Source organism: Manis javanica, chromosome 1, assembly GCF_040802235.1.
Source record: "Manis javanica isolate MJ-LG chromosome 1, MJ_LKY, whole genome shotgun sequence".
NCBI lineage: Eukaryota > Metazoa > Chordata > Mammalia > Pholidota > Manidae > Manis > Manis javanica.
This window is the reverse complement of record NC_133156.1, coordinates 93,880,548-93,895,883: the sequence shown is the minus strand read 5'-3', so window position 1 is coordinate 93,895,883 and position 15,336 is coordinate 93,880,548. Positions and strand designations below refer to the sequence as shown.

At 34.3% G+C, this 15,336-nt stretch overlaps 2 protein-coding genes across 4 annotated transcripts in view; one reads left to right on the top strand and one right to left on the bottom strand.

Moving 5' to 3' along the window:
- GFM2 (GTP dependent ribosome recycling factor mitochondrial 2) overlaps nucleotides 1-15,336 on the bottom strand; it is a 67,509-nt gene that overhangs the window by 50,432 nt on the left and 1,741 nt on the right. The window contains exons 1-3 of one of the 3 annotated variants that reach the window (XM_017647734.3): nucleotides 6,641-6,795; nucleotides 1,512-1,598; nucleotides 199-283 (exon numbers count right to left, since the gene is read on the bottom strand). In XM_017647734.3, the coding sequence (XP_017503223.2) occupies nucleotides 199-283; nucleotides 1,512-1,574 (148 nt within the window). In that variant the 5' untranslated portion in view covers nucleotides 1,575-1,598; nucleotides 6,641-6,795. Of the gene's footprint in view, nucleotides 1-198; nucleotides 284-505; nucleotides 607-1,511; nucleotides 1,599-6,640; nucleotides 6,796-15,336 lie in introns of those variants that run through there. The other 2 variants (XM_017647730.3, XM_017647740.3) reach the window with 2 other exon arrangements.
- NSA2 (NSA2 ribosome biogenesis factor) lies at nucleotides 6,890-12,569 on the top strand. The gene is made up of 6 exons (XM_017647773.3): nucleotides 6,890-7,037; nucleotides 7,558-7,745; nucleotides 7,851-8,001; nucleotides 9,349-9,528; nucleotides 11,205-11,397; nucleotides 12,333-12,569. Exons 1-6 carry the CDS (start codon nucleotides 7,035-7,037, stop codon nucleotides 12,398-12,400), a joined length of 783 nt encoding a protein of 260 aa, XP_017503262.1. The 5' UTR covers nucleotides 6,890-7,034; the 3' UTR covers nucleotides 12,401-12,569.

Sequence of the window (15,336 nt, the reverse complement as noted above, 5' to 3'; positions counted from 1 at the left end):
CTTGCATCTAACAGAATGCTCCCAATTCCTAATAATCTCAAGGAAACAGTCAAGAAGTAAAAAGGAGTCACTGTTTTCAAAATGGTTGGAGACCCCAAATATAAAAAGGAGATGGTTGCAAATGAGAAAGATGGGAGGTGGGATATGGAAAAAGCAAGCAGGCAGTTTATGTAAAATGAGAGGAATCAATATTCATACCTGGTAGAGAACTGTAATTTCTTCCAAGAAGCACATGTGGGTGCAATCTTTTTAAACTTGCTCTTATTTTAGAGCAACACATATTCTAGTGAGGAGAAAAAGAAATGACATTAATTTTATTTTCACATGACTTATTAAAGTAGCTTTAGCATCCTAACTATGCTTTGTCAGGGGACAAAATACTTTGAATCCCCTTAAAGTAGTCTCGACTTATAAAGTCCAATTCTTTTAAAAAGTGACGATCCAATATTATACTACAGTAAAGAATTAAGGATAAATTAACACTCATATACTATTTTCAACTGACCTTAGATGATGGTTCTGCTAGACTTGCAGCATTCACATTATGAAAAACTTGTTTGAAAGACAAATTCTTAGGACCCATTCCAAACACGAGAATCAGAAACTCTGGGAATGAGGCCAGAACAATGTGTTTTAACAAGCCCTCCAGGTGATTCCGATAGCTTCAGCTTGAGAACCATGACCCTGAAGTTTCCAGTGAGCCAGAAAGGTTAAATAAAGTCTCTCAGCCTTGGCTATTCCTTGGTTCTCTTCTACAGCTGCTAAGAACTGGGGTGGTCATGAACTCTAAAACATTAGCTGTTTTCAGGATTCATACTAGTGGCTACACATTAGAATCACGGGAATAGCTTTTTGGTTTGGAGAAGTTGGGGGAAATATGGACTGATATTTTTTAAAGTTTCCCAGGTTATCTTCTAATGTTCCCACACAGAGGCTGAATATTCTCCATCCCAATTTATCCCTTGATATACATTTAACGGCTGTGAATATATTTGGAATTGTTACAGTGGTGGTGTATGATTTTGGGCTGCCACAATCTGCCTTTTATGCATGCCTATGCCCTCTATATTATTTCTACATTAGTTACCAAGGTTCTGGCACTACAACACTAATTATCCTAAGAAAACATTTCAAGAGTCGAAAAGAGACTCCTAGCTATTTATATTTCCACTGTGTTATAGCCAGGGCCAGACAGTATCTCTCTAAGAGAGGGTGTGCAGTCTGAAAGCAGCAGCAATGAAAATACTTTAGAAAAACTGTGCAACTCCTTGAGCCACTAATGACCTCAACATGTAATAAAGAAATACTCTTCAAAATGCTGCACAGGTGATTTTAATGTAGCAAAATGAATTCACAGACTAATGATAAAGCATGCTTCCTCTTGGTAACAGGTTCTCCCATATTCCATTAAGAAACTGCTGAAGATACACTATTATGACACATATTAGGCCTTTGAGAAGTAAAATAACTGAAGTTGTTGAAGTACATTTAATTTTACAAGGAAGGCTTACATTAATGTGCAAGATGGATATTTTCTTATGACTCACTGCAAATTTCCTCAAGTTGGACATCATCGTGGCCCTCTAAATTGTTATTCTCTGAAAAAGATATATACAAAATTATAAAACTAAGTTTATGTATTACATGTCAATAAGACATATGTAAGCAAGGCATATGTGATAGATATGGTAAAAAAAGTATTACTTTTTAAAAGAACAACATCTTTAGCTATCAAAGATTGTACCATTCAGAAAATGAAAATTCTGACTGAGAAATAAAGTTCTCAAGCTTAAATTTTTTCAACATGCTTTAATTCATCAAGAAAGATACTAAAGATACTGAATTAAGCATAGAAAGGTTAAGCATCTACATGTTGATTTGGTAATTTCTCACTGATACTGTAATTTTTTGGTTTATTTACTCTCATTTTTCTACTACAAACATGTAAAAAATCATGTAAAAACACACAAAAGTCCTCTTCTGTGATTACAGAACTAAGCATCTTGGGTTTAAACACTTACTAAATATTCTATTTCAAGTACACTATCAAAACTATGAAAAATGCATGGAAGCATCTGAGACTTTGGGGAAGCAGGGAGACAAGTAACCAGGTAAGTTAAACCATTGTGCACTATGGTATGTGAACAGGCATGTCAAAACTCATGATTCTTCCTAAATCTGCTCCTCTAGCTTATCTTAAAACAGAAATATTCACTATTCTTATTTAGAAGACACAAATCCTCTGGATTTTATTTCCTAAATATATCTTGAAATCCATTCCCTCTTCTTCTTTTCCAATGCCAAAGTTCAAGATGTTGTAAAAGTTTGCATGGTAAGATTCTGAAACAGAATAACAAATTCTAACAGAAGAGGACACAAAAAGCTCACTAACGTGGCTTGATTCCACATTGTAATTAACCTTTAAGAAACTACCAATTCAAAGCATGTTATAGCATCTAAGATGGTCTACAATTTTCTGAATAGACTTTTAAAATACTCCTCCCTTTCCCAACTACATACATGTATGAGGCTGGATTTTCTTCATATACTTCAACCGAAAATAAAATACATACATATGCAGAGTAACATTAAATACAGATGCTGATATGTCAGCTGTTTTTCATTATGCGACACATTAAAGAGACTTGCAAAATTGTAAAGCAATATAAAACACTCTCCAAACTAAATTATTTTTGTTTTGGAAAATACAGGTATTTTTCATAAAACTAATTACTTATATTAACATTTAATAGATTTATTATTTTTAAATGAATTACTAAAATATTTTAAGGTTTTAATTTCTAATTTTTGAATGTCAATTATAACCCACATAAACAAAACTCTGTGGAGCTCTGAATCATTTTCAAGAGTGTGAAGGGTTCCTATAAACCAAAAATTTTGAAAACTTATTCTAACACTGTTTCCCCAAGTGAATGTCCATGATTACTAGGTTGTAGACAAAAAAATTTACTAAATGAGTATTAGAAAAAAACAGCCAATAAATCCATGACTTTGTAGACAGTGTTAAGAGGAAGTTTATTTACATGAAAATGTGAATTAATATAAGGAATAAATAGTATTAAGTAAATACAACACAGGCCAACAGTCATATGTAATCAGTCATTAAAGGTAGTATTCAAATCACTAAATCCATTCTTTACTCATATCTTCAAATAACTTCATCTTGTCAGTCACTTCCCTACTTAAAAACTTTTAAAGGTTCTTAATACAACAAATGTGTCCCCAGCTACCTGCATAGCTTTATACTCACCTACTCCCTACTCCATACCAGGGAGCTCTAGCCAAAATTCCCCAAACACCATGCTCTGAAACCTTCACTCACACCTTTCCAGGAAATGTTGTCACTGCCAGAGAGCAGTCCTAGAATCCCCAAAGTCCCATACCTGGTAAATTTCTATTCAATCTTCAAGGCCCACCTTGGAAGACTTTCTGAATTTTCTAGAAAATTTTAATACTGCCTTCTCTGTGTTCTCATAACACTTGGAAAGCATATTTACTCATGACAAATATGACATTTACAGGTTAGGTCCACTACTGTGAGTGCCCCATCTCCTACCAGCAATGCCTAGAACAATGCCTCATTTTTTTGACCTATAAAGTCATTTATGGCCATCCACTGATTTTCCTTTTCCCCATGGGTCAATGATCTTCAAGGAAAATGATTTCCTACTACTGCCATAAAGTGAGTTTTCAATTAAGGCCCAGTCCTCAGTAGACCTTGTAAAATACACAGGCACTACTAAAAGCTTTCAATTCATGATGGCATAAGAAGGGCAGTAATGACCAAAAAACAGGTAAATACCCATTCTGTACTATTAGCAACCAATTACACTACCAACAAACAAAAAGAATCCATAGACTATTAAAAAAAAATTAGTGGACTATCATGCCTGTAAGGCTTACTACACAAAATAGGAATCATGGGACACTAAAGGACAATCACAAAACACATTAGTATGCAAGCAGAATTGAAGATGATGTCACTGAGGATCAAGTAATAAAAGAGAGCCTAAAGCATCAAGTTAAAGTAGCCTGTGTTTGCATGCAGTATTTGTTACCATACTTAGCAATTACTTCGAAATCAGAAACTTCACTTCAGATTTGTGTCACATCCCACGTTTCTACAGAAAAGCCTCAAGTATGAATTAGGCCAATATGTTCATTACTGATTAATGTCAATCCCTGATACCTTCTTTGCCTTTTTTTCTATATGTTAAATAGATCATCTCAAGCTATCAATGTAAATATTCATTTTCACTAAATTTCTGGCATAAATTCTAAAACAAACGATTAACCTAAGTTTTAAAAATTAGTTCCAGTCTTTAACTTCATTGATAAAAGTTTGCCAAATTAACTTTTACTTGCTGAAAAAAAAAAAAACAGTAAAGATTCACTTAAAATTAGGTCAGCTGGACTGATAAAGCACCTTTCAATATCTAACATTTATTGAAGCAACACAAGGAATTGGTTATAATATAAAAATGAGTAACACATGATCCACAACCTCAAAAAAAAGTTAGCTTTAAAAATTCAAGTCTGTCTCCTACATATCACAATAACAAACATTTCATTCATAATGCTTTTTGCAAAGCTCTTACTACTCTTCCTGTTCCTCCTCTTTAACATAAGCTTGATTTTTTTTAACCATACACAATCTATTAACTCCCACATCCTACTGGTTTACTGCTTTTAATCTTATCTATACTAATAAATACTATCTTTTTGAAGTTTTGCCAGGATCAGAGGTATACATTTTCATGCTTTCAATTGCCAAATGCAAAGAGTGGGTATTTAGCATATAACTTTGGTAAATGTAACAAAGTGATAATGATACCCGGTTTAGCTACTGCCAAGTACATAGGAAGTAATTTTTTAAAGAAAGTTTTGCCACACTGATCTGTTCAGATCATTTTTACCCTGCACTTACAGCTGAAAGTAAGAACAACTGATAAATAATAACCACTTTGCCTCCTGTTTTACACAAATCAAAATGTGACCACTGCTTAACATTTAAAACTTCATTTATTTTCTATACCTGATTTAGAAGGCAAAAAAAAATCAGTGACTCTAAGAACTGTAAAAAAATATATATATATACACTGAGTTCACAACTTAAGTAAACTATTAAAAATTTCCATAGGCTGAAAGAGCTACAACAGCAACAAGGATAAACCTCAATGTTAAGCAAAAGGGACCAACACAAAAGAGTCCATACTGTATGATTTCAATTTTGTAAAGTGTAAAACAGGCGAAACTAATCCATTCTGTTCGCCGTGAGGATAGTGTTTCTCCTTGGGAATGGCAGTGACAAGAAAGGCACGAGGAGGGTTTCTGGGGTGCAGGTTAATGTGATTTCTTGATTTGGGTGCTGCTTACATGGGTATGTTCAGGTTTTAAAAACCCACTGACGTGTACATCTATGGTAAACATTTTCTGTGTGTATGTTAGACTTATATAAGGTCTTTTAAAAACTCTCCATAAACTTTTAATTGTAATAGAAATGTCAAGGGGGTCCTTTGATTGTCGTGGAAAGACCAGACTACGCTTTACAGTCTTCAATCAATCACTTAAAATCTCCGAATTTGTCTTTTCATCTATCACATCCCAGGATCGGTATGAGAAATTAAATTCATTTCATTTATTCAAAAATTTATTGTGCACCTACCACTGCCTTCTAGGTAATGGGATTAACAGCAGTGAACGAAGACAATCCCTGCACTGATACTGTCTCTATCCTACTGATAGATAGCGGATTCAGACAATAAACAAAATAAATATATAACATACATATCACCTCCTATGGTGACAGGTCTTAGACAATTACACAGGATAGAGGAATTACGGCAGTTGTAATTTTAAGTAAGGAGGTCACCAAAGGCCTCAATAAAACAATGACACTTAAGCAAAGACCTGACTGAAGTAGGCGAGATAGGCAATACCAGGAGTAAGTATATTCAAAGAATAGAAATGATATAACATATTGAACCTGAAAATCCACAAATGCTAGTTAGAATTAGTTTGGGTTTTACAGAAAATGATAAATCATAAGACGGGCCTTAAAAACTGCCTCAAATCGAAGCACTAAGATTAGTAGTAATTTGGATTTTGGTATGGTTATTTTCTCTCCCATCACTAACTGAATAACGTTCCAAAACGTGGGGCAACTAAGGGAACTTCTGTGACGGTGCAGCAAAAAAGGGATAACCGACAGTTTTTTTAAGTAGATGTACCGTCTTACAGCGAATAACTTCCGTCATGGCACTAGAGACACCGATGCATACCCACCCAGCACGTTGTCTAATGCACCACTAGGCCTCGGGAATTTCAGAAATTGGTCCAGAAAAACACAACGTTCTCTTTCTTTTTCTGTTGATGGGTTCAGCACTTTTACTTCCTCTACAAAAAATTTCATTCCACGGAATCCTCCTCAATCGTGCACACATGACACACCGTGACAGGAGCAGAGATCCGGCGCTCTCGCTTAAGGGACAGAGAAACGTCCCTGTGTGGACGGGGTCAGCAGCCCTAGCGTCCTGCTGCGTGGCTGGCCGCTGCATCCTTGGACGTCGACAGTGCCCAGTGTGGGGCAGTCGTAGCACGCGAAGTCGCACGAACCTACCTGGCACTGGGTCGCATACCGGAGGCCAGCTTTTTCCCACCGTAATGTTGAGGGCGGAGGCGTAGGACGCGCCAAAATCTGCAAAGGCCTCACCTCACGGCACTACCTCGGCGGCACCTGATAACTCCACGAAGGAACGAGATCGCCGCTCTTCACCACTTCCGGCAGTGCACCACTCAAATGCCGCCTGCCAGCAACTTCCGCCCTTCTACCTAAAAGCGGACAACAGAAGCTCGGAACGCGTGCGTCGCGCTCTCTCAGGAGTCGGTCGTTTTAGAAGGGTTCCTTTCCTGTTGCGGGTTGCGTGGAGTTGCCTCGTGGGTCTCTGGGACCCGAAAATTAAGAGCTTCTCTGTGCCCCGGCGACTGCACCAGGCGGCTCGGCGGCCGTCACCATGGTGAGAAGGTTGCTTCGGGCGCTCAGGACGTGGGGCGTCTGAGTTGGTGCCTGTGGGCCCGGGGGCACGGAGGCTGGAGGGGTGACAGGCGGAAATGAGGTACTGCTGAAGGGAATGAGGGTAGATTCCGCGGAGTGGGCTCCATGGAGTGAAAAAATCTCCAACTGGGGGACACAGTGGAGTATAATTCTGGTGATGTTACTGAAATACCAGATTACTGATACTCAGAAAAAGAGATCCTGGAATCAGATCATCTCTTGTGTAGTCCAGTGGATTTCGGACAGTACCCGTCAATGAACAGTAACTTTTACTGAAATTTTTTACAGATCAGATCCCAAAGCCTCATGTTATGCAGAATCAAAATTTAACTTACACCATGTGAACAGGCTTAATAGTGCAAGAGTCACTGAAGCAAGTGAACATTTGGATGATATAGGGCCTTTATATACTGCTTTAAAAAATATTTGAGTAATTCTGTCAGTTCTTAAATTAAAGGTAACTTTTTTACATTATGTGACAGCCACAAAACGAACATATTGAGTTACACCGTAAACGCTATGGATATCGATTGGATTACCATGAGAAAAAGAGGAAGAAGGAAGGTCGAGAGGCTCATGAACGTTCAAAGAAGGCAAAAAAGATGATCGGTCTGAAAGCTAAGCTCTACCATAAACAGCGTCATGCTGAGAAAATACAAATGAAAAAGACGTAAGTGATCATTTGTTGCTCAATATGTAACATTACTCAAAATGAAATCTTTTTTGAATAATAGTTTTAAAACTGATAATCTTGAATCTTTTTCCTCCTTGGTAGTATCAAGATGCATGAAAAGAGAAACACCAAACAAAAGAATGATGAAAAGACTCCACAAGGAGCAGTACCTGCGTATCTTCTGGACAGAGAAGGACAGTCCCGAGCTAAAGTACTTTCCAATATGATTAAACAAAAACGAAAAGAGAAAGCGGTAAGCAATACAAATTTAAGTCTTAATTTCTTTTGTTAGGGAGAATTAAGTTCAGATGTAGTTTGTTTCTTCGGTTTAATTGGAAACATGAAGTCCACCTACTATTTCCATTATTTAGATGTTGTTATAGTCTTTGTAAATTTCATTTTGTATAAAATGTTTGAGTAATAAAAAATTTGCTTTCTCATCACCAGAACATTTTAGCATGTAACAGGGTTTTTTCAACTTTTTAGAATGCCACACATCTTTAGTTTTAAAATATTATTTAAAAATACAAACAGTGAGAAAGCAGAAGATACTCAATCTCAAATTCAGTATTTTTATGGCTTCTTCTACTAGACAGCTAAAGCTGTGTTGTCGTGGAGAAAGACACAAACTGCTCTTTGTTTTTGCTGCCCTGGAGAGCCAAAACTGGTTAAAAAGCACAGTAGTGGAAAACACCTTAAACGATTTGACTTAAAACCTCAACAGTTTTTAAAAATATTCCTGGATTGCACTGGGTGTCAAATTAACTTCTGCTAAAAAGAGAAAAGGTATAGATGCTGTTTTTAAAACACCCCTGGATAGATTGACAGAAACCCAGGCAACTGCTAAATACGTAGTATCTATATTAAAGAACTTAGTCTTGAAATTTGATTTCAAAAATCTTACTGCTAGTTTTTTGGTATTTAATTATCCAAAATTAGAATGTGAGAACTTGAGCACCAAAAGTAACTTTAGAGATTATCTACTTAACCCCTCCTCATCTTACAGATAAAGAGACCATGAGGTTGTTTATCGTTCTTCATGGTCATATATCTATGAAATGGTAGAGCTCTTCTAGAATTTATGTCTTAGTAATATATCTTAGTAATAAGTTTCTTCCTACTGGCCTTGTATTGCTTCAGTTTTTTCCTAGAATTTGTACGAGGTACAAAATATCTGGTGATGATTTTTTTGTCTGATAATGTAATCTAAAAATCTTTTTGGGGTAGAAATACAAAGATATATTCAGAGGTGGAGAAAGTCTTCCAGTTTACACTAATTGAGTAGTAAACACATATACTGCTTACAGAAATCACTGCCTTATCACAGGTAGTATTTTTTAATATTTTTCATCCATAATAAGGCATTAAGATTTTTAGCTTTAGCAAACTATTTTATTTAATGTACCCATGATATGTAAACTTTAGTTCTAATTAATTTGGGGCTTGTGAGGAGATACAGTATAGACCTCTTGAAAACACCTCAGCCAAAATCTTGTTGGTTAAGGAAAAAAAAGTAAATCTACATTGTACAATTAAAACACCTTTTACTTTTCATAATCTTTTACTAACCACATAAATTTTAACTGTGGTCTATTTTTAGGGAAAATGGGAAGTCCCTCTGCCCAAAGTTCGTGCCCAGGGAGAAACAGAAGTATTAAAGGTTATTCGAACAGGAAAGAGAAAGAAAAAGGCATGGAAAAGGATGGTTACTAAAGTCTGCTTTGTTGGAGATGGCTTTACTCGAAAACCACCTAAATATGAAAGATTCATTAGGCCAATGGTAAGTCCCTTCAAGTATGATGACTTAAATATTAGTTCCTGTGTTAAATGAGATAAAATACATTACAATCTCCTGAAATTACTAAAATTGATAAGAAAACCAGGTTGAAAGATGTTTTTATGCTATTTTTGTTAATGAATCCTGACTTTTAAATATGACATACTAGGATCTTCATTTTCTATATGAAGTCATTTTACTCATTCAACAAATGATCTATATCCCTCACACTTGCTTTGAGAATAGTTAGAAAACTTGAGTAGGCCTTTTTCAAAAGATCAATTTTAGTTTAGTAAGGGAAGTATCTTAATGTTTTTGAAAACATTCAAAATTGCAATCATTGAAAAAAGGGAACTTAATATAAAAGTAGGACCTAATTTCTGTTGACAGCAGTGATAGGACCAATCTCCTTTCCCAAATATAACTGAAGATGGAATTTTGCAAAATCCCTTTAAATAAACAATTACTTTCCCAACTGGATATCCAGCCTGCTTAGAAAAACAAAGAATCAGAGAAGAAAGTTGACAGTCTAAGTCTAGCTCTCAACCTGAGTAATTTTTAATGGATTAAAATACTGTCAAACAGCTTGTTTCTGTAAATAAAGTTCTATTGAAACTCAGCCATACCCCATTCATTTACTTACTATCTATGGCTATTTTTTTCTATAGTTTGAGTAGTTACAAGAGAGACCATATGGCCTGCAAAGTCTACAGTGTTCACTATTTGGTCATTTAAAACATTGACCCATCCCTGTATTACATCATGGATACCCCCCCCCCTTATTTTGATTTCATATTCATAATCTAAATAGATTTTGGTAATCTTATGAGTTCTGTAGGAAGAGAATATACTAGTAAGGCTGCTTTAGGATTTCTGTAGCTTGGCAGGTTATTTCTTATTGTGAATTAATTAGATAGCATTCTGATATGTCTAAGTTCTTTCTAAGCTTGATTATTGAGTCTGTTACCAAGAACTTGATTTAATATCATTTGTCCCTACCCCCAAACAGGCAAATATCAAATTTAAGAGACTGCAAAGTATTAGAGCTTCTAAAGTGCTACACTCCAAACACTATATTCAGGTGATTGGGTGACTCTTGTCTCTGTAACAGACCTCTCTAGGCTTTCTCTGGTCTTGACCAGTGTGACCATCAACAAAAAGAAAGCTGACGGCCCGCTTCCTTTTTCATCATGGAAGGTAGCTGAGGTAAATAAAGACTTAGAATCAGGATAATTAAGTTTGAGTCCATCCACACACCATACAACTTGGAAATAAGTTGTTTAACCTGTCAATCCTTGTTTTATCATTTTAAAAAACAATGGGAGTTTAAGGTTGTGTTTAAATGAGCTACTTGTGAGCTGTAACACAGTGCCTGGCATGTATCAAGTCCTAAGTGTCTACACTAATTAGTCTTAATTAGACAAAGGAAAATCTGAGTGTGATGCTAAGTAATAGTTCCATGGTAAAAATTTAAGGAGTACATGTTTGGTGTTTTCCCCACATATGTATCCCATAACTATCAGGTTTCTAGCCTACAGAATTAATTGTAAGTATTGTATTTGATGCCTTATGATTTGATATTGTTCAGTCATGCCTCTTTGGAGGCAACTGGGAAAAATAAGCAAAAAGGACCATTACTCATTGTTAATATTTTAGTTTCAAAACATTTTGTGTTTTAGGGTTTACGTTTCAAGAAGGCCCATGTAACACATCCTGAACTGAAAGCCACCTTTTGCCTGCCAATACTTAGTGTAAAGAAGAATCCCTCATCTCCACTATATACAACTTTGGGTGTTATTACCAAAGGTACTGTCATTGAGGTGAATGTAAGCGAGTTGGGCCTTGTGACACAAGGAGGCAAGGTTATTTGGGGTAAGTAAATTTTTGAATATGAGGCTGCTGTTAGAATCATAAAATAGAAAATTTCAAGTAAAGGACATAAAGTACATAGCTAATGTTAATGCAGAAAAGCTAGATAACTGAAAACTTGATGTAAGTCAAATTTAAATCTTTATAAGGAATACTATTTGTAGGAAAAAAGTTAAGCATGCAATTCTTTTTAATTTACCTAATTGGTTTCAGTTACATAAAGTGTACTATGTAATTTTGTGTGAATTTTGATGGTATTTAAAAAGGCATTAATTATGAGGGAAGCAGATGCAGTTATGATTAGAACTAAAGTATACTGGAAGAAAATATAATAAATTAACCATGAGCAGGGGAAGGGAGGTATGTATTAAACACATAACCACACTATTTCAGTAATTAAAAGCTATATAATGTGTCATGCAGCAATTTTTCATTCTTCTTTTTACCTCATTTTCTTAGTTTTTGTTTTTAGTGCTCAGAAATTTCTAAACTTTAATGTTCTTTGAAAGGAAAAAATGCACTCTACAACTTCTTCATTGAATCTTTTTATGAGTCACTGGCTCATACTTCACATTGGCTAACCTCATTTTACAATAGGATGTTAAATTGATTTGAGACTTAAATCGTGATGCATTTTCCAGTAAGAATTTCATGTGGAAAAGTTGTAATGCTTAGGTGAATCCACAAAGGCTTGTTAATAAAATGTACTAACAGTGGAGCTGACCACCATTTGTAAAAGCAGTATTTATATAAAAATTGTATTCAGAAGTGAAACTTGGTCTTTACTCATTTAATTTTGTACTTTAATTTAGTGATTTCATTTATACTACTGTTGGTTACTTTTTCTTTCTTAAAAGTGATAATTATAAATATTTTGGGCAAAGGTTATATTCTTTAAAATCTTATTAGTTAACATCCCTTTTTTCATTTTTCTTTAGGAAAATATGCCCAGGTTACAAACAATCCTGAAAATGATGGATGTATAAATGCAGTCTTACTGGTTTGACAGCAGTTTCATATAAGTAACTCTTATTATTGAAGACAACAGACCAACTAGGAAAAGCACTAGTTCTGTGATGTTTCTGATACCACCAAACCACCTTACATGTGTGCAGTCATCTAAAGAACTACTTACTGTATTGTACAAAAACATTAAAATAGCCCAGTATACAAGACGGTCTTTATTTTCAGGTCTCCTTATCATTTAGATAGTCATAAAGTTCAATGATTAAAAAAGCAAGTATAGAAATATCTTACTTCATCAGTATCTGCATTAGTAAATGGGTACTCAGCAATATAGATTATAGGAAATACAAATGTGGTTGAAATCACCTTTTATCATAAAGGCTAGTGCACACTGAAATAAGGAGCCTAGGCTACAAACCTGTCACTTCCAAGACCTTACCTGAAGTCTCTTCCACCTCACTGTTCATCATTAATCCTAAGAAATATTGCATTAATGCACAGTAATGTTTGTTAAGTTTATATTTACATGGAGTATATATGAGAGAAAGCACACTAAATAGAAAAGGTTCAGAAGAACTTACCTAGATAAATCTTTTCACCTCTAATTAATCCTTAATTTCTTCATACAGTAAGTCAGTGGATTAGTATTTTAAACATCCTTTTCCCCTCTTATTCATCATCATACATAGTAATACCTGTATTTTCTACTCAAAACATGAAAAATATATAGCAACATTTATATTTCTAGCATTTTCTATATTCTAAACTTAGGGTAGTATATGTTTTGAGAATGGTAAAAAGTTTAAAGTCCATGTAAAATTGTTTTAAAAAGAAAAAGACTACACTGATAACCTTAAAGAAATTTATTCTATTACTTAAACAAAAACTGTATTTTCTACTCAAAACATGAAAAATATATAGTAACATATTTATATTTCTAGCATTTTCTATATTCTAAACTTAGGGTAGTATATTTATGTTTTGAGAATGGTAAAAAGTTTAAAGTCCATGTAAAATTGTTTTAAAAAGAAAAAGACTACACTGATAACCTTAAAGAGAAATTTATTCCATTACTTAAACAAGGTCATGAATTAGGCTTGTAAGTTGGTTAAAGCACATTTGTGATCTGAATTATGTTTGTGGCTTTGAGATTTTAGGGTATCTATATATTACAGTAATCTATAATCACAGTAATTGTTTTAAATTGTTTATTTTTTAAAGTCTGTCTTGAAAGTACAACCACTGATTGTGCCTTTAACAAGATTTTTTGTCTAAATAAATTCAGTATCTAAATACATCTTCATCAATAAAATTAGGGAAAAGGAAAATAATTTCAAAACACAGACCAGGAAACAATCACAAAATAGAGGTTTAATGACTATTTTTAAACTTAAAAAAACTACCAAGAAAACAAACATGAGTACCTCAGTAAGACTTGCTATTCTGAATAATGTAACATCTTCTCTAAGTTCTACAAACAGAAATCTTAGAACACATAGATACTTAGGAAAAGAAAGGCTAGTCCTTGGAAATGACTACCCAGTGTGTTATTACTTAAGAATGACAAAAGCTGAACCTTTCTTACAATTAGATTTTAACAAATAATTTTGCCACTAACAGAAATGGGTAATGTGTGAAAGACTTAACTTTTGGAAAGTGAAAGAAAAATATCAACTAAAGATAAGCACTGGATACTACAGAACTGAGGTTTGCTTATTTTTTAGAACCAAAAATAAGCAAATTATCTTGTACAAAGAAAGCTTGATACTGAGTATACAAATGGAAGTGTAATATTTTTAATCACACCCAAGAAAATCTGGATCACACCTTAAAATATATTGCTACTAGTGGACATACAGGCAGAAATTTATTTCTAAAATACATCGATGAGTAATGTTTATATAAATTATTTACATTAAGATCTGTTTCAGTTTGCTGGTGTGACCAAACCTTGGAAGGTAATCCATAAGGGTAAAGCGGAACGTAAGAGCAGTACACTTAGATATTAGGTAAAGATTTAATTTGATACAATCATAAACCTCCAAGATAACCTTTCTAAAGTCACTGAAACCATTTTAGATAGTATTCTGGTGGTCAGCTAACTGAACCATTCATCACTAGTAGTTGTCATCTTTGCCATAATTCTCTGCACTGAGTGGAAACACCATTGAATATAGACACATTTTAAATAGAAGACTGACATTCTGTCATGCTATTTGATTTTATAAAAAAATCATAATAGACCCTCTCACCTTTGAAAGTTGTAGAGGAGCTCTATAATAAATTCTTAAATATATTTCTGTGATATCTAGTAACTGAATAAACTTGAACATAGAACTAAAATTTAGCCAAAAACTGCTTTATATTACACAAGGAAATACATACTTATTTACACAAACTGAAGTGAATTCCCTTCTCCATAAATAAGACTTCTAAATAAAGCAGCTCACAAAGGACTGTAGAACATGACTGGACGCTCAACAACTAGACTGACTGAAATCAGATTTCAGTCCTCTAATTATGAGTCCTTTCAATGCCTTGTAAAAAACTATGAGTATCTGATTTTTATTTAGATTCCTTTTGAGGATAAATTTTGTTGTAAATTCTACACTAAGTACAGAACTCATTTACTGAACATGAAAGTCAGGTTTTTCCATGTAACCTAACATTTTTCTCCTCTACCATCTATACCAAAATAACATTTTTTGTCAGAACTGATACGTAACTAAAGTTTTGTGAGCTGAACAAGAAGCTTTAAAAGTGTTCAAAATGCTCTTCCTGTTTAAGAATAAACTAACAGGTTTAACTAGTTTAAGTTTATACTGTTTGTCCCCAGTGATCATATATGAATAACTAAACCTTTATTGTGAACTCAGCAACTATATTCACACATCAAGAATTGTCAGTAAGCTCAGTCTTCTCAAACTGCACCTTTATAAAGTATTTTAAGAGAACAATGAACCATCCAAGTAAAAA